Here is a 27,233-nt window from a genome sequence, read left to right on the forward strand (position 1 = left end):
TGGTACTTTGATAGTGTCCTGCAGGTTTCATAGGGTCTGATCATATCATTGTTCTTTATTTTTCCTTTCTTGCTCTTAAACTGTGTAATTTCAATTAACCTATCTTCAAGTTTGCTGATTATTTTTCGGCCTGCTCAAATCTCCTTTTGACACCCTGTAGTGAATTTTTCATTCTAACTCCTTAAATCCTCTTTGGTTTCTTCTGTTAAAATCAGTGTGAGTCCTTCAACTTTGGTGTGTTTTTTTCAAAATTGTCTTGGCTATTATAAGTCCTTTGCCTTTCCATATAAATTTCAGAATAAGCTTTATATTAATATTAAAGAAATCCTACTATGATTTTGATTGGTATTGTATTGACCCTGTAGGTCAGTTTTGGAAGAATTGACATTTTAACAACTTTGAGTCTTCTAATCTGTGAACCTGGTATATCTATTTAGGTCTTCTTTGATTTATGTCATCAATGTTTTAATCACATACAGGTCCTGGGGATATTTTATTACATTTATCCCTAAATATTTCATGCTTTTTTGGTACTGTTGTAGGTAGTACTGTTTTAAAATTTTGATTTCTGTTAGTTGGTAATATAAAAATGTAATTGATTTTTGTGTATTGACTTTGTGTTCTCCAACCTTGTTAAAAAGACAATCTACATAGACAGAATTGATTTTCTCCTTTCTGGTCCATATGTATTTTTTTCTTCCCTTATTGTACTAACAAGACAGTGGAGAACAGAAAGGATGTACAACTAAGAACAGGTAGATTAAGTGAGTGTCTTCAGACACTTCCATTACCCCATTTATCTTGCTCAGAAACCTGGCAAGGTTGGCTTATATTCTTCCAGGAAAAATCTTGGATTCCTTTTTTTTTTTTAATTTTATTTATTTATTTGACAGAGAGAGAGAGAGAGAGAGGGAAAGCACAAGTAGGGGAAGTGGCAGGCAGAGGGAGAAGCAGGCTCCCCACTGAGCAGGGAGCCCTATGTGGGACTTGATGCCAGGATTCTGGGATCATAACCTGAACCAAAGGCAGACACTTAACCAACTGAGCCACTCAGGCTTGGATTCTTTTCTGGACTAACTAAAGGACCCTAGGGAACAGATCACATTTGAGGAGGCAAGGGTAACCACTGACCAACTAGGTTACCATTGATCAATATGCAGTGAAACCTACTAATCAACCGACCTGCCAATCCACACTGCGCTCCCAACCACCTTTTTTTTTTTTTTTTTGCATTTTTAAATTTAACACATGAACAGACTGTCCAGGATTAAAGTTAACCTCCAATATGAAATATAGACCAAAACAAAATAATGTAAAAAGAGAAATTAGAGGAAATAGAGACAATGCACAGAGCAAAATATGTCAAGTATACTCAAGTATATAAAATTTATATCCTCGTGCAAATAAGAAGATATTGTATCAGTGAAACAGGAAGAAGATACTATAAACAAGGAGAGAAGGAGAGAGGATCCCTTATAAAATAGAAAGATGACAGTAAATAAACTTCATCAGAAGGTTTGTCCGGTAAAGTTGAGGAATTCCCATAGAAAAACAACAACAACAACAAAATACACAGGGATGGAAATAGGAGAGGAAATATCCTGGCTCTAGGAGGTCCCAATGTATGACTAACAGATGTTTTATGAAGCAAGAAGGTACAAAACAGAAGTGAAAAATAATCAAGTGACTCTTGAAAATTTATCAAAACTGGCAGATATGTGTTTTCCTAATCAACCAGTGAAGCACAGGGAAGAGGACATGTTATCATGACATTACAGAATGTCAGGGAAAAGGAAGAACAGACAAAGTATATCCACAGGGTCAGAATTTTATTTTGTTTATTTTATTTTATTAGGATGAGGAATTCTAGGATGGCACACAATTTTCAACTTGTGCACTAATACAATAGAGAAAAGGGAGCAATGCTTTAAAATTATTCTGGGAAATAGTTTCCAACCTATAATTCTATACTAATTCAAACTATCACTCAAGATAGGAATAAAACAAAGCTAATCTCAGACATGCCAGGTCTCAAAAAATTTATATCCATGTATCTTTTACCTGGAATCTGCCTAAGGAAGTCACCCAGGAAGTGAGGAAACCATTCAATTTGAGAAGGGTGTGTATTCTCCTGTTGGATGGAATCCTCCATAGAGGTGAATTATATCCAGCTGATTGATGGTTTTGTTGAGTTCAGTTACATCTTTACAGATTTTCTGGGCGGTGTATCTGTCCATTTCTGTCAGAGTTGTTGAGGTCTCCAACCATAATAATGGATTCATTTATTCCTCCTTATAGTTCTGTCATTCTCTGCCTTACACATTTTGACACTCTGCTGTTAGTTGTATATGTAATTGAGGATTATTGTGTCTTCTTGGAGAATTGGCCTTTTATCATTATGTAGTGCTCCTCTTGCCCCTGATAATCTCTCTTGCTTTGAAGTTTGCTTTGCCTGAAATTAATATAACTTCTCCCACTTTCTTTTGATTAGCATTAGTGTGATATATCTTTCTCATCTCTTTACTTTTTTTTCTCCAGCATTATTGAGATATAATTGGGTGTTTAAGGTGTACAAAGTGATGATTCGAGGTGCATATATATTGCAAAATGTTCACCACCATCAGATTAGTTAGTACATCCTTTGCCTCACATAATTGCCATTTTGTTGTTGTTGTCATGGTGAGAACATTAAAGCTTTACTCTCACAGCAACCATCCCTTTACATTTAATTTATATGTGTCTTTATGTTTAAAGTGAGTTTCTTGGGGCACCTGAATGGCTCAGTCGGCTTAGCGTCTGCCTTCGGCTCAGGTCATGATTCCAGGGTCCTGAGATAAGAGTCCTGAATCACGCTCCCTGCTCAGCGGGAGTTCTGCTTCTCCTTCTCCCTCTGCCCCCAACTTGTGTTTTCCTTCTCTCAAATAAATGAATAAAAATAAAAAAAATAAAGTGAGCTTCTTCTAGACAATATATAGTCAGGTCTTGTTTTCTGATCTACTATGATAATCCCTGTCTTATAATTTAGACCATTGATGTTTAAAGTGATAATTGATATAGTTGGATTCATATCTATAATATTTGTTACTGGTTTCTATTTGTTGCCTTGGTTTTTGTTCCTATTTTTGTCTTCTACTCTTTTTCTGCCATTTGTGATTTTATTTATTTATTTAAAATAAATTTTTAAATTGTATTTATTTATTTAAAATAAATTTAAATTATTTATTTAAATATCTAAATTTAAATTATTTATTTAAATATCTAAATTTAAATTATTTAAATTTAAAGAAAATTTAATTTAATTAAAAATAAATTTAAATAAATAAATAATTTAAAGTATATATTATATATTATAAATAAATAAAAATTTAAATTATTCAAAATAAATAAAATAAATTAAAATAAGTTTTTAAAACAAAATAAATAAATAATAAAATAAATAAAATAAATAAATAATAAATAAAATTAATTAAAATAAAATAAATTTTTAAATTTTTAAAATAAAATAAATAAAATAAATAATAAATAAAATATAAAAATAAAAATAAAATAAAATAAATAAAATAAATAAAATAAAATAAAAAATAAAAAAGAATAGAAAAATAAATAAGTAAATAAAATAAATTTTAAAATAAAATAAATAAAATAAATAATAAATAAATAAATAATAAATAAAATTAATTAAAATAAAATATATTTTTAAATTTTTAAAATAAAATAAATAAAATAAATAAATAATAAATAAATAAATAAAATAATAAATAAAAAATAAAAATAAAAATAAAATTAAATAAAATAAATAAAATAAAATAAAAAATAAAAAAGAATAGAAAAATAAATAAGTAAATAAAATAAATTTTAAAATAAAATAAATAAAATAAATAATAAATAAATAAATAAATAATAAATAAAAATAAAATAAAATAATTTTTAGAAAAGGAAACTTAAAGATTTAGTTAATTTTTTTAGAGCACATGAGTTTGGGGAGGGGCAGAGGGAGAAGATATAGAATCTTTAGCACACTCTGTGCTGAGCGCAGCCAGGACCCTGAGATGGTGACCTGAGCTGAACCAAGAGTCGGATGTTTAGCGGACTGAGCCACCCCGGTGCCCCACTGCCATTTAGTAATTTAATTGAGCATTTAATATGATTTCTTTTTCTCTTCTTTCTCAACATATCATTTACACTTCTTTTACTTTCTTTTGTAGTTTCCCTAGATTTTGCAGTATATGTTTATGCTTACTCCAGGTCTGCTTTCAAGTAACACTGTCCCACTCTGGCATTTTCAAATGGCCACTTTTTGCCTTCCCCTGTTGGAAGACGGTTTTTCTTTGATCATCAGTAGGAAGATGTGGGAGAGCTTCAGGAGTTCAGATGCACTTAGTGTGGTCCCTGGAGTGTTTTGTTTTTATGCTTTGGGGTTTTTTTTATAGAGGGAGGGGGAGGGGCAGAGTGAGAATCCCAAGCAGGCTCCACGCCCAGCGCAAAGCACCACATGGGCAGGGTGGAGGTGCTCCATCTCACAACCCTGAGATCATGACCCAAGCCAAAATCAAGAGTCACTTAACCGAGTGAGCCTCCCAGATGCCCCAGCCCTCTGGAGTTTTATATTCAGGCTTGTCTCTATGGAGCCTCCAACCTTTCGTCAATCAATGATCAGGTTTTCCTGCCCCAGTACTGGTTCACAGAGATTTCTGCCCTGGCAAGTTGTGATTATAATGGTCTGTCTGTCTCCCCTATTTGGAGCAGTGACCTCACTTCTCTGACAGATCTAAAAATTGTTGATTTTTCAGTTTGTTTGGCTTTTATTTGTTGTTAGGACCCAGTGATCCCTGAGACCTGTGTGACCTTGCCCTGCCACCTCTGATGTTCTCCCAGCCATGGAGCCTGACGCCAGAGCCCATGAGCCAAACTGTGGGCTGAAATGAGTTTATCTCGTTGTTGGGATGATCACTCCCTGCGCTGAAGGCAGATGCTCAACCACTGAGTCCCCCAGGCATCCCCAAAGGCTATCTTAATTAGAACTGGTAATTCTAACCCTTGATGATGGTACCAACTTTTAAATTTACTCAGAATAAAGCAACAGGGATAGCCTGTGTTTTCTGCTCCAACTTAAGAGAAATGGGGCATGAGGTGTATGTTTTTAAGAAAATCTGGAATAAATTTAATGAAACCTCTCCTTACAGTCAGTATAGATCATTCACTTGGCAAACATTTATGGAACACCAGCTATTTACAGGATAAAAAGTACTGAGGGTACAAAACTAATAAAATCTGTTATTTTTATTGCAATGTAAGGCATGGCTGGCTGGGCATGTCAAGCAAGCAGCCGATGTGTGAGTGCTCTGGTAGAGGTGTGGACAAGGTGCAGTAGTATAATAATAGCTGGTTCATAAAAAAATCTGTTACCAACCTGTCTAGCTTTAACTTATGAATCCTTAAGGATCCTATGAACTTATGCTGTGTCAGGCAAATCCTGTTGGTTTTCCTTCATGCTAATTCCCGTATTCATCCATTTTTCTCCTAAGTGGTCTCCTTGCAACCTTGTGCCTCTTCCATACATTTAGTGCACCAAACAGAAGGATATTTTTAAAATGTAAATCAGAACAAGGTACTTTAAAAAAAAGATTTATTTATTTATTTATTTAAGAGAGAGAGGCAGGGCAAGGGCATGCACAAGCAGAGGAAAAGGGAGAAGCAGACCCCCTCACTGAGCACAGAGCCTGACTTGGTGCTCAATCCCAGGACCCTGAGATCATGACCTGAGCCAAAGGCAGGTGCTTAACTAACTGAGCCACCACGGTGCCTCTAGACCAAGATACTCTTAAAACTGTCCAGTGGTTTATCAGCACATTAGAATAGAAGTTAAACTCCTTGCCAGGGGCAGCCCGGGTGGCTCAGCGGTTTAGCGCTGCCTTCAGCCCAGGGCGTGATCCTGGAGACCCCGGATGGAGTCCCATGTCAGGGTCAGGCTCCCTGCATGGAGCCTGCTTCTCCCTCTGCCTGTGTCTCTGCCTCTCTCTCTCTCTGTGACTCTCATGAACGAATAAATAAAATCTTTAAAATAAAATAAAATAAACTTGCCAGGGATCCCGAGACCTGTGTGACCTTGCCCTGCCACCTCTGATGTTCTCTCAAAACCCACACACCCTTATTCATTGTAGTACAGCGCACTGCCTTTTCTCCTGTTCTTAAAGACAAGTTTTTATGAGCAATCGGGCCTTTGCAATCACTCTGCCTGCAAATCTTCAGCTAGCTATCGTTCAGATTTCAAATTAAAAGCTGTTCCTCAGTCTGGCTTTTTCTGATGGTTCAGTCTAAAACTGTTTTCCGGGATCCCTGGGTGGCGCAGCGGTTTAGCGCCTGCCTTTGGCCCAGGGCGCGATCCTGGAGACCCAGGATCGAATCCCACGTCGGGCTCCCGGTGCATGGAGCCTGCTTCTCCCTCTGCCTATGTCTCTGTCTCTCTCTCTCTCTGTGTGACTATCCTAAATAAATAAAAAAAATTAAAAAAAAAAAAAACTGTTTTCCTTCCTCTGTCTCCCCTACTGTAGCAGGAGCTACAGGAAGGCGAGGACTTTCCCCCTCTTGTTCATCAGGGATCCCTACGGCCCAGTAACTGCATACACTAGCTGCTTAGGAAATACTGGTTGAATGAATGTATGTATACTTTTGGTATAATTTGCCTTTAAAGAAACCTTTCCCCTGTATCTGGTCTCCACTTACTGCTTAGTTTGCGTGGCACATTTCTTTACGATTTTTATTTACTTATTCATGAGACAGAGAGAGAGAGAGGCAGAGACAGAAGCAGGCTCCATGCAGGGAGCCCGATGCGGGACTCGATCCTGGGACCGCGGGGTCACGCCCTGAGCCAGCCTGCCTCGCACCTTCCTGCATCGCGCATCGCGGGCGGGCGTAGGGCAGGTCCCGGCAGGTACTGGGGGTGGAGTCAATACGTACTTGCCGAGTGAGAATCCTAAGACCCAGAGTGGAGAGAATCGTTGCCGTAACACAACAAGCAAGGGACCGTGAAAGCCCCGGAGAAACCGAGATCAGGAAAGGGCAGGTCTCCGCCGGCAAGACCCGGGCTTTGGCAGGACAGCCTCTTGGCGTGGCCCGGGCGGGGGGGGATCTAGTGGACCTCACGCGGAATCTAAAAGAGAAACTGCCCATGACAACAAGTTGTACTGGGTACCCAGCAGATTACCAGCGTCCAGCCAGTGCTCGCTGATTCTCGTCACAATTTCCGGGACGCATCAGAGTGCGCGTAGGCTCCCGTCCTTCCTCAGCGCCGGGGGTCGTGCTCACGAACTACACTTCCCAGCATGCGTCGGAACGACGGCGGCCGGGCGGTTCGGGGGCCGACTACATTTCCCGGCATGCCGTGTGTCGGCGCCCGTGCGACGCGCTCCAGCGGCCGGGCGAGGGCCTATCAGGGCCGGGCGGCGCGGCGGGCGCGGCGGGCGCGGCGGGCGCCGGGGCTGGTTTGACGGAAGGAGCGGCGGCAGAGGATGGAGGCGGTGGTGTTCGTCTTCTCTCTCCTCGACTGTTGCGCGCTCATCTTCCTCTCGGTGTACTTCGTATCCTTGCCTGAGGCGGGCGGAGGCCGGCCGGGCCCGGCGCCCGGGGAATGGGGCTGAGGCGGGGCCGGGCAGGTGCGCGGGGGCACGGGCGGCCCGGCCGGGAGCGGGGCGGCGAGCCGGGCGGGAGGACGGCCTCGCAGGGGAGGGCCGGGCCCGGGAGGCCGCCGCCGCCGCCGCCGCCGCCGCGCACCGGCCCGGCCCTGAGCGGCAGAGCGGCGGGCCTGCCTGGCGGGCCGCGGGGACCTCTGCGTCTGGGCGCCCGGTGAGCGGCCGCCACGGGCTGCCTGTGGTCGCTGGGGGCGACGGTCGCCGCCGCCCTTGTCGGAGCGCCGCGGGGACCTCGGGAGGCCTTGGCGGCCGGGCCCAGCCTGGGACGCGGGCGTAGTGCGGGGCGGGCGGAGCAGCCTTGTGCTGGGGGCGGGGCGTGCAGGGGGGCCTAAGGGAGGAGCAGCCCTGTGCTGGGGGGTGGGGCGTGCAGGGGGGCCTGCGGGGGGGGGGGGGAGCAGCCCTGTGCTGGGGGGGTGGGGCGTGCAGGGGAGCCTGCGGGGGGAGGAGCCCTGTGCTGGGGGGGCGGGGCGTGCAGGGGAGCCTGTGGGGGGAGGAGCCCTGTGCTGGGGGGGCGGGGCGTGCAGGGGGGTCTGCGTGGGGAGTCGCCCTGTGCTGGGGGGGCGGGGCGTGCAGGGGAGCCTGCGTGGGGGGGGGGGTGGAGCGGCCCTGTGCTGGGAGGTGGGGCGTGCAGGGGGGCCTGCGTGGGGAGCAGTCCTGTGCTGGGGGGGCGGGGCGTGCAGGGGGGCCTGCGGGGGGGGGGGGGAGCAGCCCTGTGCTGGGAGGTGGGGCATGCAGGGGGGCCTGCGTGGGGAGCAGCCCTGTGCTGGGGGGGGCGGGGCGTGCAGGGGGGCCTGCGGGGGGGGGGGGGGGGGAGCAGCCCTGTGCTGGGAGGTGGGGCGTGCAGGGGGGCCTGCGTGGGGAGCAGCCCTGTGCTGGGGGGGCGGGGCGTGCAGGGGGGCCTGCGTGGGGAGCAGCCCTGTGCTGGGGAGGTGGGGCGTGCAGGGGGGCCTGCGGGGGAGCAGCCCTGTGCTGGGGGTCTGTGCTGGGGGGGCGCCTGAGAGGGTCCGTGCAAGGGGGGGCGTCCTCTGGGGACGGAGCAGCCCTGTTCTAGGGGAGCTGTGCAGGGGTCCACGCGGGGGTGGGTCAGGGCCAAGCAACCCTGTGGGGGGTGGGAGGCTGCGCGGGGGGTGGGGAGCAACCCCGTGCTGGGAGGCTGTGCAGAAGGGCCGGCAGGGTCGTTTTCGCGTGTGTCCATTCCAAAGCAGCGCCCACGTGGATAACTTGTTCCGGTGCTGGTCCCCAGACGGGTGTCCAGGACGGTGCGTGATGGTTGGACCCGCACTCTGCTCTCATCCAGTCTTAGTCGCCATGCACCATCCAGTTGAAGTCATTAAAATGTTAGAACACCTGCGAGCTGTATCGTTTTTTCTTTGGAATTCATGTGCAACATGTCCTTTGTGATCGAAGTCAACGTTTTGTTGGCCAGCGTGCCCCGGCATAGGGTAGTTGTAGCCTGTGCAGCCAGCATGACCTTGTAGTGTGGAGTTTGCAGTCAGGACGCGTTACTTTTTCACGTTTACTGTCCACAGTACTGTGCACGGATCTCAGCCTCAGTTCTTGTCTTTATAATGGGACATGTTTCCTTCCCAGCTCTTCCCAGTTCTTGTCTTTATAATAGGACATGTTTCCTTCTCAGCTCTGGGTGTGCACAGCCAGAGCGTGGGTTCAGCACCCAGCACCCTGCCTGCCTCTCCTGCCCTAGTTCAACTGCACTTGCCCCCTGCACTCATGAGTTATAGTGGGGAGAACCTTGAGTTGATTATGTTTTGTGTTTTAAGATTTTATTATATACTCCAGGCTGGGGCTGGAATTCACAACGGCCAGATGAAGACTCATGTGCTGTGCCTGCAGAGCCAGTCAGTCCAGGGAGGACTTTGGGTTTTATTAGGTTTGGAACTGACTGAACTAGCAGAATCATGGGCCTAAGTTTTGACGACGTGTGTCCTTCCCATGACTGGCACTGTAAGGAACTGGGATTTACAGAGAAATGAAAGATTTCTGTATTTGCACTTTGGAAAACTAGGCTTGATCATTTGAAATAGCCATGGACTTTAACAGTTTATTATGTACATAGGAAAACATTAGGTGGAATATTTGACTTAAACATTCAGGTATGTTTAGGGTGTGTTTTGATGAAATTCAGCATGTTGTATTACAGTATTTTTGGATAGTTGTACTAGCTTAGTATTAGAGGGAAGAGGTAGAAAGTGGTAAGGGTAGAGGTTCTGTAGGGTTAGAGGTTTTCGTGGACTTTGTACCACGAAGAATATGCACAGAAGGAAAGGGTGGATATTCAAAATCAGGCAGGAGCAAAGGTGAAGAGTTTATGGCATTTCTGGACTATCTGGAAGACATGCTTGATTTTGGTGGTAGAAGGTCTGGTGGGAAAGGCTGGATCAGCCAGTTTTGAAGGGCTTCTGAGTTCTAAGGCAGGGAGGGCTTTCACTTTTATCCTCTAGGCTATAGGGAACTGTTGGAACATTTTTGACACAGATGGTGTTTTAGGGAGCTGAAACTGCAGAGTAGGTTGGAAATGTGAAGACTGGAAGGCAGACCACTGGGGAATGGGCCCATGTGGGTTTGCAACACTGCTGACTGTGAGCAAGTGAAAGGAGGGACTAACTGGAGAATGAGGAGGAAGGGATTGCCCCAACCTGCAGATGACTGGTTGTGGGCTATGAAACAGAAGACAAATAATTTGAGCCATGTTTTGAGCCTGGGCAAATGGTGGTTGTGTCATCGACAAGAGAGAAAACACATTTGGCAGTGAAACAATTTGTGAAGAAAGTGATGAGTTTGACTTAATTTTGTTGAGGTTTTAGGGGTAATGTCCATATGGAAATGTTTAGAATTTAGCTGAGAACATTTATTTTTACTTGTTTCAGTGGACATTTTCAAGTATAAAATCAGAGAGTATAATGTAAAAAACCCTGTGTTTCTTTTGTTCACGAATGCACTATACCAGTATTTTGCTTTGTCCTTTCCTGGGGCAGAAGGGTGGGGGAGGGTGATGGTGGAGCATTTTACGCAAATCTCGGGCGTTGTATCATAGTTATCATTCGGTTGAGGACTTTTCCTTCTGTTTCTGTCTGCTCTCATGTTTTTATGAGTTTACATTTGATACTGAATACCGTTTTTTGCTTAATTCTAATATAAAGTATGTTTAATGTGGAAGGTTTCAGAAATAGAGAAAAACATTAGGAAGACAGATCATTTGTCAGGAGACATAACCACTGCTAACATAGTACCATACTGTATTGACAATTTTGTATCTTTTCTTTTTTCACACCTGGAATCTTCAAAGACATTTTATGGATCTATCATAAATTAACACTATCTTCCTACTTTGGTAATTCAGGTTTTCGTATTTAAATTGTCTTCAGAGGTCTCATTTTCCACACTGCTTGACTTTTAAGGAACTCCAGTTGAATGTTCTCATATGGGTCACTTTAGAATTGAGCATAATAAGATTATTTTGGGAAAATAATTTGGTGAAGGAATATAATGAGAATATTTAGTTGTCTAATGAGTGAACTTTACGGAAATAACAGATTTTTTCAAGTCAAATCTAATTCTGCGTTGCAATTGGGTTTCTTTCTAAACTTAAAAACGGTTGTTTTAAAAGAAATCTTATAATTCCTTATCTTGATCCTCAGATAATTACATTGTCTGATTTAGAATGTGATTACATTAATGCTAGATCATGTTGCTCAAAATTAAACAAGGTAAGACATTTCTTTACTTATTTTCTGGCACTAAAGGTGGTTCTCCATTTTCTGCTTACAGATTATTCTAGATAAACCAGCACATGTATATTTTATTTTATTTTATTTTATTTTATTTTATTTATTTTATTTTATTTTATTTTATTTTATTTATTTTATATTATTTTTTTTTATGATAGTCACACACAGAGAGAGAGAGAGAGGCAGAGACATAGGCAGAGGGAGAAGCAGGCTCCATGCACCGGGAGCCCGACGTGGGATTCCATCCCGGGTCTCCAGGATCACGCCCTGGGCCAAAGGCAGGCGCTAAACTGCTGCACCACCCAGGGATCCCGTATATTTGATTTTAAAGTACATATTGCTTCTCATTTTTTGGAATGTCTGTAGAGCTACTGTGTTTTTGCAGTACTTTAGATCCTGTAGAAGAACTTGCTGGAAATATGTTTCTTTACTGTATTTCTTTCTTGAACCTGTGCCCATCAGAACTTTATGAGGAAAAGGCTCGTTATCATTATGAGGGTAATTGTATTTACCATCCTCCTGCCCATGACCAAAAAGCTTAGTCTGGTTTTTGTTGCATAAAAGATGATTTTTTTTTTCGTGGGTTGCTGAGAAGTGGAATTAATGAGTTGATCTGTTTCAAGGTCATTTTACCTTTGGTATATAGTCAGATATTTATGTTGGCAAGAATATTCTGAGTTGCAGGGTTTGTCTAGAAATAGGGAACAAAGGAACACAGTCCTGATTCACTTTATGGGCTGCGTAGACAGAAGAGCTTTCTGGATAAAAGTTCATATAACAAAAAAAAAAAAAAAAAAAAAAAAAAAAAGTTCATATAACAATTTAGTAAATACTGAGAAGTGCTTTGGGCTTGACCTAAAAATTATTCCCATGTGTCTTTTCACCTCTTCATCTACGTAGGTCTCTCTGGCCCAAGAGTGAAAAAGCCACACATGCAAAATTAAAATTTCTAGTAAACAATACTCCTCTTCCTCTTGTTTTCTTTATTTTGAATTTTCTAGAATGTGGTTTAATACAATGATAGCTCTAAATAAAAGATTTTATAGTTATCTGCCATATTTTAAGACTTTTTAAGACACTGAGATGTAATCTATATTGTATTGGTTTCAGGCCTCCTCATCTTCCAAAGAATGGTTATATATATTTACCAGCTGGGTTGTATTTGTGTTTATATTTCTTGCTTACTTAATATTTTAGGGGGCATTTAAGTGGCTTTTCTTTTATAAAAAATAGAAATTGAAATAGAAGATTACCTATATTCTTCTTTTGAGAAAGTTACTCCTTCAGTTTGAACTTAAATCTTTTTTTAATGTTAATTTTTACTTTTGTGAAGGTAATACTTGCACACAACTACAGTCAAAGATTCTACAAAGCTTACACTGAAAACCAGATCCCTTCCTGATCTCTCTGATTCCGACCTGTCATACTTTTTGGGGTCAGCTGACTTCCACACTTGAGCCGTTAATTTTTTTTTCTGATGTATATATCCATATATTCTTTTATATGCCCATACTGCTGTCTCTTGTTTTATCAGTTTTAAATGTCATCTATTGATTTATGAGTCACTATGACAAGATTTTGTTCTTAGATACCCCTTCCCTAAACATTTTCTTTTTTGAGTTAAATTCATATTCAGTGTTTATATTGTTACAATACACTGTTATGATAATATACTAAATATTTTTTTATTACTGAGTCTCATAGTAGACAGTGATCATATTTTTCTTTCTTTCCTGTTTTTCTGGATAGCTTTCTCTTTCCCAGTGTTAATAATTGCTACATTTAAAAAATTTCCTTGGGCAGCCCCGGTGGCGCCGCCTGCAGCCCAGGGCGTGATCCTGGAGACCCTGGATCAAGTCCCATGTCGGGCTCTCTGCATGGTGCCTGCTTCTCCCTCTGCCTGTGTGTCTGCCTCTCTCTTGCTCTCTCTCTCTCAGTGTGTATCTCTATGAATAAATAAATAAAATCTTAAAAAAAATAATATAAAAATAAAAAATTTCCTTAGTTTTCACTTACCTGTTATGAAATCTTTTCAGATACATCTTTAAAGCTTTTCAGTATGCTATTTTCTCCATGGGAAACATTAAAATAACCTATCAGGTGAGCTCTTTTCCAGGTTCCCTTTCTCCTTGAGATCACTGTCATCTTGCTGTGCTCTGGACTCTCCGCTTCCAGGCCGATCCCACAGCCCACATCCTGGGACCCTTGGAAGTCATGTTGTCCTTTCTTCTGGCCTCCTGCTCCGTCTTGCTGGAGTAGATTCTTGAGATACATTACATGGGGAGCAAATTTGAAGGCCTTAACCGTGTCTGGGAATGTCTTGTCCTTACTCTAGAGAGAGAGTTTCTCTGAGTGTAGCGGTTCTGGGTAGCAAAGATTCTCTTTCAGAGTTTGAAAGATATTGGTCAGTGGTCTTCTGACATCCAGTGTTCGCATCAGGCAGGATGATGCTGTTTTGATTTCTTATCCTTTCATGTGCATCATTCCCCCCGCCCCCATCTTTTTTCCCCTAATCCTCTCCAGAAGTTTTAGAATCTTTTATCCTTGGTGTTTGGGAATTTTGCAGTGGTAAACCTTTGTGTACCTTTGTGGAGGCCCGTTTCATGCACTGTTTCAGCCATCTGCTGGCTCTTTTGGCCTGTGAGTTCCATTCTTTCTTTGATAAAATCAACCCCCCTTTCTCTTTCAACAACTTTCACACTCTGGATAATTCATCTGCTGGATTATCTGCCTGTTCTTTTAAAAAAATTTTTATGCTTTCAATTTTTTCCTTTTTGTTTCAAAATTTCCTCCATACTTTTTTTTTTTTTTTTTAAGATTTTATTTATTTATTCATGAGAGACACTGAGAGAGGCAGAGAGACAGGCAGAGGGAGAAGCAGGCTCCGTGCAGGGAGCCCAACGTGGGACTCCATCCCGGGTCTCTAGGATCACCCCTGGGCTGAAGGCAGGCGCTTAACTGCTGAGCCACCCAGGCGTCCCTCCTCCACACCCTCTTCTGATTCCCTAGTGTGCATACCATTTACATCAAGTTTTAGTTTCTAAGAGCTTGTTTTCTTGGCTCAAGTTTGAGTTTTTTAGCTGAGAATCTTGATTACAGTAGTTTTGAAATTTCCGTTTACTCCCTACGTTATATCTGTTCCCTCCAAGCTTCTTTCCCTTTGTGTTTTTCCCTTTCATATTGGAGGCTTTCCTCAATTTCTGGTACATGGCTGTCTGTCCATCTGGCCGTCTTTTTTTTTTTTTTTTTTTTTAAAGATTTTATTCATTCATGAGAGACAGAGAGAGAGGGAGAGAGAGGCAGAGACACAGGCAGAGGGAGAAGCAGGCTCCATGCAGGGAGCCGATGTGGGAATTGATCCTGGGACTCCAGGATCACGCCTTGGGCCAAAGGCAGGCGCCAAACCGCTGAGCCACCCAGGGATCCCCCCTCATCTGGCCATCCTTAAGGGTAAATCACTGAAATACTTGCTGGAGTCTTCATGCATGGTCCAGGCTGTTGACCGACTGATTGGTAGATAGACTTCACTATAGGGCTGCTGGGGTGCCTGGAAGCCAGTTGTTCTGTAGGCATTCTCTCTTGTGCCATCAGGTTACTCCAGAATGTTGCAGGCTCCAGCTGGCGGCTACAAGCCTAGTGCTGGTATTCCGAGAGCGAGTTAGGAAAAGAACATATAACTAAAGAGGGAAGAAAATGGAAACATAGGGTTTGGTTGAACATCAGTAAGGCAAGCCTAATAATGTTAAGTATCCCTTCCTAAAACTTTTGCTTCCAGTCTGTGTCAGTGTAAAACAAGGTAAGAAAGTTCTAAAGCTACTGCTCTGTGGGTGGAGGGCACAGACCCTGGTGGCAGTGACCTCCCTGCCGCTTCCAGAGTGCTTGCTCTGCCTGTGGCTCACCCATGCTGTTCCTCTAACTCTGTACAACAGGGATCATCATCTCCATTTTACAGATGAGAGAATCACGGCTCAGGGTAGGTGACCTTTCCTAAGATTGCTAAACTGATCTGTTGGATAGAGCAGGAATTCCAGTCCAGGTTTGACTCTGCAACTCACACATATCAGCATTATACTCTCTTGGTTAGACTTTTAAAAATCCGTATTACATACTGAAAAGTTCCAGTTGATTCCAAGTTAGGTTTAGCAAATCCCTTCTTTGTTCTAAAAATGTCTCTAAAATCTAAATGTGAGAGCCCTGGGGCCAGTGTGTTTTTTTTTTTTTTTTTTTAAATTTTTATTTATTTATGATAGTTACAGAGAGAAAGAGAGGCAGAGACATAGGCAGAGGGAGAAGCAGGCTCCATGCACCGGGAGCCTGATGTGGGATTCGATCCTGGGTCTCCAGGATCGCGCCCTGGGCCAAAGGCAGGCGCCAAACCGCTGCGCCACCCAGGGATCCCTGTGTTTGGGTTTATACCATATTTTCCCACCAGGAAGTAGCTTTGTGACCTTGGGCAAATTACTTAACCTCTCTGAGTGTTTCTAGTTTCTGCAAGTGGGGATTGCCAATTTGTATCTGCATAAGTATTACTATTAACTTCCTTTAAAAGAAAAATCTAGGGCAGCCCGGGTGGCTCAGCTTTAGCACTGCCTTCAGCCCAGGGTGTGATCCTGGGGACCTGGGATCAAGTCCCACGTCGGGCTCCCTGCATGAAGCCTGCTTCTCCCTCTGCCTGTCTCTCTGCCTCTCTCTGTATCTCTCATGAATAAATAAATAAAATCTTTAAAAAAAAGTCTCTACTCAGAGGAAGGTTATTGGTAAAGGGAGGACCTGCTGTAATAGTTCTTGGTCATGAGAACTAGAATATTGGCCAGTTAACAGAGAGAGAACACAGAGGGCAGTACGTGCTGTAGAGCCAGTAGGCTGGTGTTCTGGTACCCTGGTTCATTACCGTATTTGTTCAACTTTGAGTTGTTAATGTAAGCTGCTAAAGTATTTGTGTCTGTGTGTGTGTGTGTGTGTGTGTGTGTGTGTGTGTGTATGAGTGTGTAAATGCGAATGTGAAATGATTTCTCTCAGGATTCTGGAGATTGGAAAATGTTTAAGATTGATATTCTGACTTGCATGCAAGGCAGTGTATATTTGAATATAAACTACACCAAATTAGGGGCACCTGGGTGGTTCAGTGGTGGAGCTTTTGCCTTTGGCTCGGGTTGTGATCCCGGGGTCCTGAGATCGAGTCCCACATTGGGCTCCCTGCAGGAAGCCTGCTTCTCCCTCTGTCTGTGTTTCTGCTCTGTTTCGTGAATAAATAAATGAAATCTAAAAAAAAAAAAAAAAAATTAGAGTAAGAGGCTTTAGTACAGACACTGGACTAGAAAGTAAATGATACCTCCCCCCCCGCCCAGTGTCATTCATAACCTTCTTCGTGGATGAATCTGCACCTTTGCTTAGGATAAAACATCATTGCAATTTAAGGGCATTATTTTTAAGCTGTGCCCTGCAGTACTTGTGTGGGGTAAGCAGTTACAGCAGTATATAGATCTGGGTCATCCGAGTCTAAAAATAATCTTGAAACATGAGCTTGTAAATTCTCGGTGTATTCATTGATTTAGCTTCAGATAACCCACAAATCCTGGAAGAACACAATAGGGAGATGTAATATTGTGTTCCTCCCTTATAGTGGGTGATCCCAGAATTGATCGGCCACACCGTCATCACCGTACTCATGCTCGTCTCACTGCACTGGTTCATCTTCCTCCTCAACTTGCCTGCTGCCACCTGGAATATATATCGGTGAGTGTAGTCTGTTCACTGCATCACAGCAGTTTAAAGAAAAATTTTAAAAAATTTAATAGCTTTTTCTTCTGCAATAAAATATGTGCCAGTCATGGAATAAATGACCACAGAGTGCTACACTAAATCAATATACATTTTTGTTTACTTTGGTGTACCAGGCAAGCAGCAGTGTGCTTGGCCCCACTCTTGTGGCAGAAACACAAAGTTTCATATGTAAAATTAAGAAATATGGAATGTTTAGTTGTGATATCTAAGAACTTGTGTGTTTTCCTGTAAGAATGATCAAAAGTCCAAGAATATATAATTCTTGTTTATATCTGCAGATTTTAATTAGAGTATACTTGGAATGCTCCAGAGAGAATTTCATTTTAAAGTCTGTAGACTGGATAACATCAGAATTAACTGATGTAGTGCCGAACTTAACTGAAGTAGGGCACTTGCACAATATACATTTTCTTTTGAAGAGCTTTGGGATCATCTTGACAAACCTGGGATGATTTTCAGTGTGCTACTCTTCTGCTAAGTTTTCGGTTTTTTAAAATTTTACTTTTATCTAGGTTTTTTTGGGGGGGAGGGGTAAAATCATTCATCAGCTGATCTTTATATGTGATTTTTAATTTTTAAAAAATATTTTATTTATTCATGCGAGAAACACAAAGAGAGGCAGAGACATAGGCAGAGGGAGAAGCAGGCTCCCCATAGGGACCCCGACGTGCAACTCAATCCCAGGACTCCGGGATCACGACCCGAGCCAAAGGTAGATGCTCAACCACTGAGCCACCTATGTGCCCTGATTTTTAATTTTTTTAAAACATTTTTATTTATTTATGATAGTCACAGAGAGAGAGAGAGAGAGAGGCAGAGACATAGAGGCAGAGGGAGAAGCAGGCTTCATGCACCGGGAGCCCGATGTGGGATTTGATCCCGGGTCTCCAGGATTGTGCCCTGGGCCAAAGGCAGGCGCTAAACCGCTGCACCACCCAGGGATCCCTGATTTTTAATTTTTTTAAGGTTTATTTATTAATTTTATTTTTAGTAATTTCTGTATCTAATGTAGGGCTCAAACTCACCACCCAAGATCAGGAGTCACATGCTTTTCCTTCTGAGCCAGCCTGGCACCCCATACATGTAATTTTTTAAAAGTGCAGTTAGGATAAGGAGGACAGGGGCACGTGGCTGGCTCAGCGGTTGAGCATCTGCCTTGGGCTCAGGTTGTGATCCTGGGGTCCTAGAATCAAATCTTGCATTAGGCTCCCTGCAGGGAGCCTGCTTCTCCCTCTGCCTGTGTCTCTGTCTCTGCCTCACTCTTTCTCATGAATAAATAAATCTTAAAAAAAAAAAAAAAAAAAAAGGCTAAGACTAAAGAATAAAGGAAGGGTGGGGAGAGGCTTGGAGCACGTGTGATGGAATGCCATGAGGATGAGGAAGTGTGAGTGGGTTTGGGGGAATGAATTTATATATAAAGATTGTGAGATGAGAACCTGAGCTAGGGAAGAGATTTGAAATCTCTATACCTTTTTCCCAGAGGGAAAGAATCACTTTTTGTTTTCCTTTTCTTGTTGCTCTCCCATGGTCATCCCTAGACCAACACCCTGACCTGAGCTCAGCTAGCAGCACGGGGCCCTGACCTATCTGTGGTGCCATCTCACATAGACCTTGAGCCCTGCTCGGTATCCCTGTGGTCCTAGTGAGCAGAACATGAGTGTGGGAGTGAGCATGGGAACATCTGAGGCTGGATCTTAGCGATACCCGAGAGCGCACCATCATCCTTCCACAGGATCCGAGCGTGTGCCAGAGGAAGAGTGGGCTTGACCACGTCTCCCGTGTACATAGTACAGACTGTAGTGGGAGGCTCTGATTTTACCGGAGGGACGACAAAGTCCACAGATCGTTTCCTGTAACCACAGAGATCATGTGGGTTTATTACCCTGATGATGGCAGTGACTGCTGTTCACAAATTTACCTTTTCTTCAAAAAGGTTAAATCAACAGATGGATCCTTTCTTCTCTTCAGACGTCTGTACCTTATGCTCTTGGGGATGCAGACATCTGAAGTGGACTCTTCCTCAGGACAGAGGCAATCACAAGACAAGTTGCTTCCCGAAGAGGCAGGCAGAGGTGCCTGATGAGTGATGAGACCCTGTTTGGGAGGAGAGCCGTGTGGGTGTGCCCCGGGACCCTCTCCAGAAGTGGGTGTGGGAGCAGAGCCGGCAGGATGGGTGAGGCATGACAGGCGGGAGAGCAGGCTGAGATGCACAGGCATGTGTAAGGACTGGACAGGTGGCAGCTACATAGATGAGGGAGTCGTCAGAGAGTCTGGAACATTCGTCCAAGGAGTTTATGTATAAATGTGAGTACCCAGAGCACAAAGTTCACCTGTTGAAAGTATTCTCTTCAATGTTTTTAGTATATTTATAGGCTTGAGCAACCATTGTCACAGTGTATTTAATTTAGCACAGGGTCTTCACCCCAGAAGAAAGCCCTACACCGGCTGGCAGCCTCCTTGTCCTGCCCTCCCCTCCTCTGGCCTCAGGCACCCAGCAGTCTACTTTGTGTCTCATATGATGACCTGTTCTGTACAGATGCGTCCTATGGAGCGCTCAGTATGGGCTCTGTTGTGACTGGCTTTTTTTACTCAGCATTATGTTTTCAAGGTTCTTCCATGGGTGGCAGGTGGTGGTTTTTCACCCTGTCCACTGTACGGACAGAACACATCTTGTCCGTTTGCAGTTGATGGACATTGGAATTGTCTACTTTTTGGCTATTGGGAATAGTTCTCCTGTGAACACTCGTGTGCATTTTTTTTGCGTGGACGTTACGTTTCCATTTTTCCTGGGGGTGGAATTGCTGGGTCATATGTTACCTTTATGTTAACCTTTGAAAGAACCACTTAGGTGTTTGAAAGTACCATTTCCCATTCCTGCCAGGTATGTGCCAGGGTTCCAGTTTCTCCATATCCTCCCCAACACCTGTTGTTGTGTGTCTTTCTTTTTTAGATTTATTTTTGTTTAAGTCATCTCTGTGCCCAGCATGGGCCTTCAACTCAGGACGCTGAGATCAAAAGTCGCATGCCCTTCCAGTTGAGCCAGCCAGGTGCTCCTGTGTCTTTTTATTTTAGCCATCCTGCTGGGTGACATGTTTTACTGTGGTTTTGATTTACATTTCCCTAAAGGCTAAGGAAATCGAGGACCTTTTAATGTATCATCACTGGTCTGTATATTTTTGAGTAGCTAAGTTGATAAAGTCAAGTATCTTTGGAAAGATTTTTCTGAAAGCGTTGTGTAGTACGGATTGGATTGTGGAGAAGAGCCAGGAGGTAGGGAGGCCTGTTCAGAGACGGGGGTGAGCCGGGGGCGCTGCACTGGATTTGGGATGCAGGAATGCAGAGACCTCCGTGGAAGTGGCACTAAGTGGGGAGGTGGCCTGTGAAGGATACAGAAGAGATAGACGTCTGGAAGGAGCCCCAGGCAAATGGTGACAGTGCTGTTGGGTTTCCTGGGAGTCATTGGAGGATAAACCTCTTAGCAGAGATGGGGCTGAGATGTTGTCTAGACCCTCCAGTCAGCTCTGGATGGGCTGCAGGGCTGGGGGGAGAGTTTGAGATTTGTGGAACTCTGGGGGCACTTATGTCTCGCTGAAGTCATTGTTGAGAGAGTGTGTATGTGGCAGGAAGGGGTCGAGGGTGGCATGAGGTTGGACACGTCGTTGGACTAGTGGGAGTGGCACTGTCTGGAGGTTGCAGTGCAGGTACTTTGCAGTGGAGTACCCTCCCAAGTGATCCGATCTCCTCGCTTGTTAAAGGGCATCAATTTGGAAAGGAGACTGTTTTGTGTCACTATTACATGCAGAGTGACATGAAATAAATATGAAAGTCTAAAAGACTCCTCAGCATGTTGAACGTAGTGTCAAGATGCTTTTTAAAAAATGGGACTGTCTTCTGAGTGTGTGGGAACGCTGGGTTGGACTGGTGCAGAGTTAGAGCTAGCTGCCGGCTTGCTGTGCCCTTTCTCTTTGGCTCTGATCTGTGGGCCCTGTTCCTCATGTCCCACGGTGGTTGGGCCTCCACCACTATAAAAAGAACATTTCTGGGTTGTTGGAATATTATTACTTAACCTCTGGCACTTGGCCTGTTTTTGTAAGAGTCACATAAAGCTAGATGTTGCACTTTGAGTCTTAACAGTCTCCTAACTGAATTTTGCTTTTACTGTGGTGGCACTTAGGCTAAATCGTTCCCATTCTCTTGTCTATAATTGTGCCTATGAGCCGGGATCCATTGACGCACCTGTAGACAAGGTGTGTTCTCTTTGGATCAACAGGAACACCACCAATGAGTGTTCCAATCGGACATAGAATGTCTTTCACTGTCTTCTGTGAAATGGGGATAACTATGTTTGATGCTACTCCTTATAAATATGTTGCATTAAGGAGTTCCTGTGGAGCTCAGTAGATTGAGTGTCTGACTCTTGGTTTTTATCTCATGACCTCAGGGTCCTGGGATCGAGCGCTGTGTCAGGCTCCGTGCTTAATGGGGAGTCTGCTTCTCCCTCTCCCCCTGCTTGCTTATGTTCTCTCTCTCTCAAATAAATGAATGAATAAATCTTTAAAAAAATATGTTACATTAATTATTTTAGAAGTTTCTAGATAAAGAAGTTTCTAAGAACTTGATAAAATTGGTTTGGTTTGGGGACACCTGGGTGGCTCAGTGGTTGGTCATCTACCTTCGGCTCAGAGTGTGTGTGATCTTGGGGTCCTGGGATCGAATCCCACATTGGGCTCCCTACAGGGGAGCCTGTGTCTCTGCCTCTATATGTGTCTCTCATGAATAAATAAATAAAATCTTTAAAAACAAATTGGTTTGGTTTGGAGTCCCTTGTGTCAGGTGGAAGATGGCTGCAGGTATGACCAGTTTAGTTTTGTACAGATGGGTAAAAGGGTCTTGATGCACAGAATACCCTTCTCTAGAGTATCTCTGTCTTTGTTTCAGGGGGTGGAGAATTACAGCACAAATTAACAAGTGTTGTGTCTTTCAAAGAAAACCACGTGGTGGCCTGTGACATTGTTGTGCTATGCTGTCCATATCTGGTCTGACTTGAAGACTGCTGATTGGTTCACTTTTAAAGGTTGGCTGTTATTGGGTACGTTTGAATATTTATACTGATTATATTCTCCTTTTAACGTGTGCATACCAGGTTCATTATGGTGCCGAGTGGGAACATGGGAGTGTTTGATCCCACGGAGATCCACAACCGGGGGCAGCTGAAGTCACACATGAAGGAAGCCATGATCAAGCTCGGCTTCCACCTGCTGTGTTTCTTCATGTATCTTTATAGGTGAGTTTGTGGCTCTAATGGTATTGCCCTATATGCGAGGACCACTCTGGATGGGTGACATGCTCCCGGCTGGTAAGACTTTGCATTGGTGATGCAGAGCTTCGGGGGATCCTGCGGAGTTCTTGTGGCTGTGTGCATTTTGTACGTGTCACCGCATCTGTGTGCCGCATGACCTCCAGGAGCTGCTCTGTGGCGTCCTTACTCCCTGGCTCAGGCCATCCGTGTGCTCCACACCGGTTGCTTTGTCTTCCTTCCCCAGTGTCCAGGCCTCTCTGCCGGTCATGAGTGGTGGCTGGCTGTGCTCCCAGAGAGAGGAGTTACAGAGGGGAGACGCCCATCTTCTTGAGAGAATGTTGGAGTCCGTGGCATTGGGTGTTGGGCTGGGTGCCAGCCTAGTGCAGTCTACACCCTGCCCTTTACTGTGTGACCCAGGGCTAGTTTCTTAAGCACTCTATGCCTCAGTTTCCTCATCTGAAAATGGAATAGTAGTGCCTACCTCATTTGTTGTGATCCAGGCTCAGTGAGATGATGCACCTAAAGCACCTGGGTTTGCGGTGAGCTGTAGTTAACCCGTAAACATGTTCCAGAGGTGTTAGCTACTCTGGTTAATCTGTGCTGTGCAGGGAGGACACTTAGTGTGGTTAAATTTGGACAACCAGTGATGCCGTTAGTGGTTGTAAGGGGGTTTCTGGTCCTCTAATCTTAGCATAGCAAGGCTGACTTCAGGAAAAGGAAATAATCAATTTGCTGTTATTGGCCATGGTGGTTTTCGTAGAGTGACTGCAATACATCACACACTGTCGGGCTGCATAGGTGGCGTCTGGGGCAGCACAGAGTCCTGGCAGGAAAGTTGGGGCCTACATTGGAGACGTCCTGAGGCCTGAGCTGCCCTCCTAGCTATTGTGCGGTCTGTGCAGGGGTGTGACCCTGGGAAACGGGGAGCAAGGGTCCAGGTCTTGGGACAGCACATGCAAGGTCTGGCTAGAGAACTAATGTTTTGTTTTCTGGACACGGCTTCTTTGTTCAGAACTGTAGCCCAGCGTTGGTTTTAGGTCACCCTCCTACCCCCACCCTAGTTATTTGTTTTGTCTTGTGAAGAAAAGTAGGACGTGGAGAGGCCCTTTTTAAAAAAACATGTCAGTGATTGTCTTTTATTGACATGAGTGTTCCTTGCTGAGCCTCAGAGGCACAAACCCGGATAGTGCAGACTTTTTAGGAACATTGCTAAGGAGATGCTGCTAACGCTTGTTTCTTCCCTCCCAGCATGATTTTAGCCTTGATAAACGACTGAAGCTGAGGAGCCGTGGTCCGAGTCTGCCAGCATCACGAAGCGCAGCCCAGGAGCCAGAGGCGCCGGAGATCATCCTTAGAACCGTGACCATAGCAGTATATTTTTTCCTCTTTGAACAAAAAGAAAAATATTTTTGCTGTATTTTTACCATATAAAGTATTTAAAAAACACAAATTGAGTTTTTGTAGATTTCTGGTTCTCAACTTCAGCCCGAACCCTGACACGTGTTTCTAATCATCTGTGTGTTGAAGATTGTTATCCATACGTAGCAACAGGACTGTCGCACTGGCCTCGCGTGCCAGAGAAATAAAGGACACACATCAAAGGGAAAGCCCACTAGATGCAGGAACGTGCTGCGAGTGTACTGAGAAGGCAGAGCGTAGGGCCGCGCTGTTAATCTGGGCAGAGGAAGAGACAGATTACCCCTTGTGGCAGCTTCGTGTATTTAATTCAGTGTAAAGATTTATGGGACTGTCAGCTAAAAGTCTTTTCATAAGAATGTTAATAGAAAATGACATTTCAAAAAGTATATATTTCTTTGCAGATTCTGTGAAATCCTATAAGCCATTTTCCCAGGTACAATGTAATTCCTGCTTCTAGAAAGGAAAATAAATAAAAAAAGCACAATTTTATCAAGAATTTTCATTTAAAGCCACTGCCTCCAAAATCACCCTCAAACCCATACAACCCGCTGGCTCTTGCTGGGTCTTGATCCCATGTTCTGTGCAACCCGTTGCACTCGGTCTCTTAGTTACATTTTTCAATGGGTTTGGAGAGGTGATTTGATAGAAGATGCTCATGAGATTAGAGCAGGAATAGCCAGTCATCGAGTGACCATGGAGCCTGCCACTGCCCTGCTTCTGTCCCGCCATCTGATGTCCACTCTGGGGAGACGCGGGCCAGGCTGTCCAGGCCGTGGTGCTCCGCAGCCAACTCCGTTCCCTGGGGCTGGGTCTGCTCGGGCGGTTGGCGGGAGCATCAGCCTCTTGGTCTGTGTTTGTGGGCTGAATGGCCGATCCTTTTCACTCCTACTTGGGGCCGTGCTTGTGCTGATGAAGCCTTGGCGTCTAGGCAGGATATGGCTGTGTGACGTCGGGGCAGAATTGGGCAGCTGAACAATGTGTGGTCACCAAGAGACCAGACGCCGCGTGCCCTTTTGGTCGGGGACCTGGTCCAGCCTGGGCAGAAGCCTGGAGGCTGCTAAGCCTGACTCCCTAGACAGACGGGCCCCGCTTGGAGCGTGGTGCCTGCATACGGCAGGACAGGACGGTCAGGGACAGGGACTGCTGCCGTCGGACCCCCGGGCTCCTGAGCCCCTCGTGGTTACTTGTATCGCTGATGTCTCGGGGCTGAGAAACTGTAACGTAGGATGACCAGGGGACAGCTTTCTGCCTGTAAGAGAAAAGCCCCAAACCAAACCGATCTATTGCCTGGCTTTGTTCTCATCTACGGTTTTCGCCATGTCCTGCTCAAGCTTTTAAAGCTCCAGGCTTTAAAGGACTTCAGTCCTTGGAGCTGAGCGCCAGGTCCCCTCAAGCAGCTCCGAGGTGGTAGAGGGTGTGCTCTTCCCTGGGGACTCTGCCCCGGGGGGTGAGTGGAAAGTGGGTGGGTGGTGAGCCTGGGTTGTGGGGGCGCTTCTGAAACACTACTGGTTGGAAAGGAACAGAGCCCATGCTCTTGAACCGCTCATCTGCATCAGAGCCACAGGAGGGGGTGACTAGTGTCCACACATGGTGAAAAGAGGGGAGAAGCCTGGATTGATGAGCTGTGGTTAAGGTGCTAGGACTAAGGTGCTGTGCTCTCCCCTGAGAGGAGCACTGCACAGACCTTCCAGATCCTCCCATTTCTGCCCCTAAGAGGGAAGTGAGGCTGGAGGTGGCCTCGGAACCCCCGTCCGGCTGCGTGGGGTGCTCTGCGAGTGAGCTGAGTCTGGTCGCATCCTGTACCCCATCCCGTCTTTGTACGCTTCAGCCCCTGCTGGCACCGAGGAAGCCAGGTGGGGGCGCGCCTCCACCCCTCCTCTGAGCCCCTGGGTGGGCAGCTCTCCTGCGTCGTGGACAAGGCGGTGGGATTCAGTACCTGCTTCCTCTCCAGTTAGGATGCTTCCCTGGGAACTTGACTTGCTCTGGCACCTTCTGCACCTTGCCTGCCAGATCAGGAGCCTGTCCTCCCAGACTGTACGTAGCCAGCTCTCACCTTGTCAGAATGTCTGCTTCACAGATCAGGCCTGGTCCTGAAGGGGCCCGTGTGTGTGCAACCTTGAGAGGGCACCCCCTGACCCATGACGACCCCGTGCCTCACACCTCCCTCTGGTTGCCCAGGGGACCCGACCTCGTCCTGTCTGCTGCTCTGACCACATGCGTCTGGGGCAAGAGGCCAGCACTTGAGCAGGAGGGAGCTTGAGTCCTTGCTTGGTCTTCTCAGCTCAATTCATGGACATCGATCTTTTCTCAATGATGATGTGACATCGTCATCAAGTCTGATGGAGAAGGAACCTGCTTTGAGGACTCCTCTTACTGCTTATCTGAACCTGTGGCCTGTGTCCCAGACAGAGGCACGATCTGTGCAGTTGCCCCGGGTGGCCCCTGGGACACGGCCGGGCCTCCTGTGGTTCCAGGAGACATTCTAACTTTCTGGAAGGCAGTAGCAGGACTAATTGATGTTGCTTAGTAATTTTGTATCTTAGCCGCTACAGCACTGAAGTCATGGGCATGCTCGCTTCATCCCTAATCCAGCCCGACATCGACATCATCATGTCTCTAATATTGTAGTATTTTTGTACGCGGCATCTCCGTGAGATAAGGGTTCCTGAAACCAACCTGAATTCTTAGATGTTGATCCTGAGCTCCTGCAGGATGGCAGGCCTGGGCAGCCCTGACGTAACACGGCAGCCCTGGGTCCTCCCAGCTGGAAGACAAAGGCGTGAAGGAAATCTGCCTTCCCTAAACGCGGGTTTAGGATTCCGCGAGGGGCCATTAGCCCACCACCTCCTACACAGCAAGCTCCTGGGTGAAGTGCACTGATGAAGCCAGAGGGGGAGCCACAGCCACAAAGTCAACGTTTGTTGAAAAAAAAAATTTTTTTTTAAAGATTTTATTCACCTATTCACGAGAGACAGAGAAAGAGAGACAGACAGAGGCAGAGACACAGGCAGGGGGAGAAGCAGGCTCCATGCAGGGAGCCCGACGTGGGACTCGATCTGGGTCTCCAGGATCACGACCTGGGCCAAAGGTGGCACTAAACCACTGAGCCACCTGGGCTGCCCAACATAAGACTCAACAAGAGTTTTGTTTTTCTGGAAAAAATTTCAATACATCATCAAAGGATGTAACCAAAAATCATTCACTTTTTTTTAAAATTTTTTTTAAATTTATTTATGATAGTCACAGAGAGAGAGAGAGAGAGAGAGAGAGAGAGAGAGAGAGAGAGAGAGAGAGAGG

General features: G+C 45.0%; 1 protein-coding gene across 3 annotated transcripts; it reads left to right on the forward strand.

Moving 5' to 3' along the window:
* Positions 1-7,416: 7,416 nt before the first annotated feature.
* Positions 7,417-23,963, forward strand: CNIH4 (cornichon family AMPA receptor auxiliary protein 4). Of its 3 annotated transcripts, none has more exons than XM_041725696.1 (5): positions 7,417-7,577; positions 11,345-11,413; positions 17,058-17,170; positions 17,340-17,341; positions 22,411-22,502. In XM_041725696.1, exons 1-5 carry the CDS (start codon positions 7,509-7,511, stop codon positions 22,500-22,502), a joined length of 345 nt encoding a protein of 114 aa, XP_041581630.1. In that variant the 5' UTR covers positions 7,417-7,508. The 3 variants fall into 3 exon arrangements, with proteins under 3 accessions (XP_041581630.1, XP_041581612.1, XP_041581620.1); XM_041725678.1 differs by lacking the exon at positions 17,340-17,341 and adding an exon at positions 23,766-23,963 and having other exon boundaries at positions 7,420-7,577; positions 22,362-22,502; XM_041725686.1 differs by lacking the exons at positions 11,345-11,413; positions 17,340-17,341 and adding an exon at positions 23,766-23,963 and having other exon boundaries at positions 7,526-7,652; positions 22,362-22,502.
* The last annotated feature ends 3,270 nt before the right edge of the window (positions 23,964-27,233 follow it).

The sequence above is a fragment of the Vulpes lagopus genome, chromosome 1 (assembly GCF_018345385.1).
Source record: "Vulpes lagopus strain Blue_001 chromosome 1, ASM1834538v1, whole genome shotgun sequence".
In the NCBI taxonomy this organism is placed as follows: Eukaryota; Metazoa; Chordata; class Mammalia; order Carnivora; family Canidae; genus Vulpes; species Vulpes lagopus.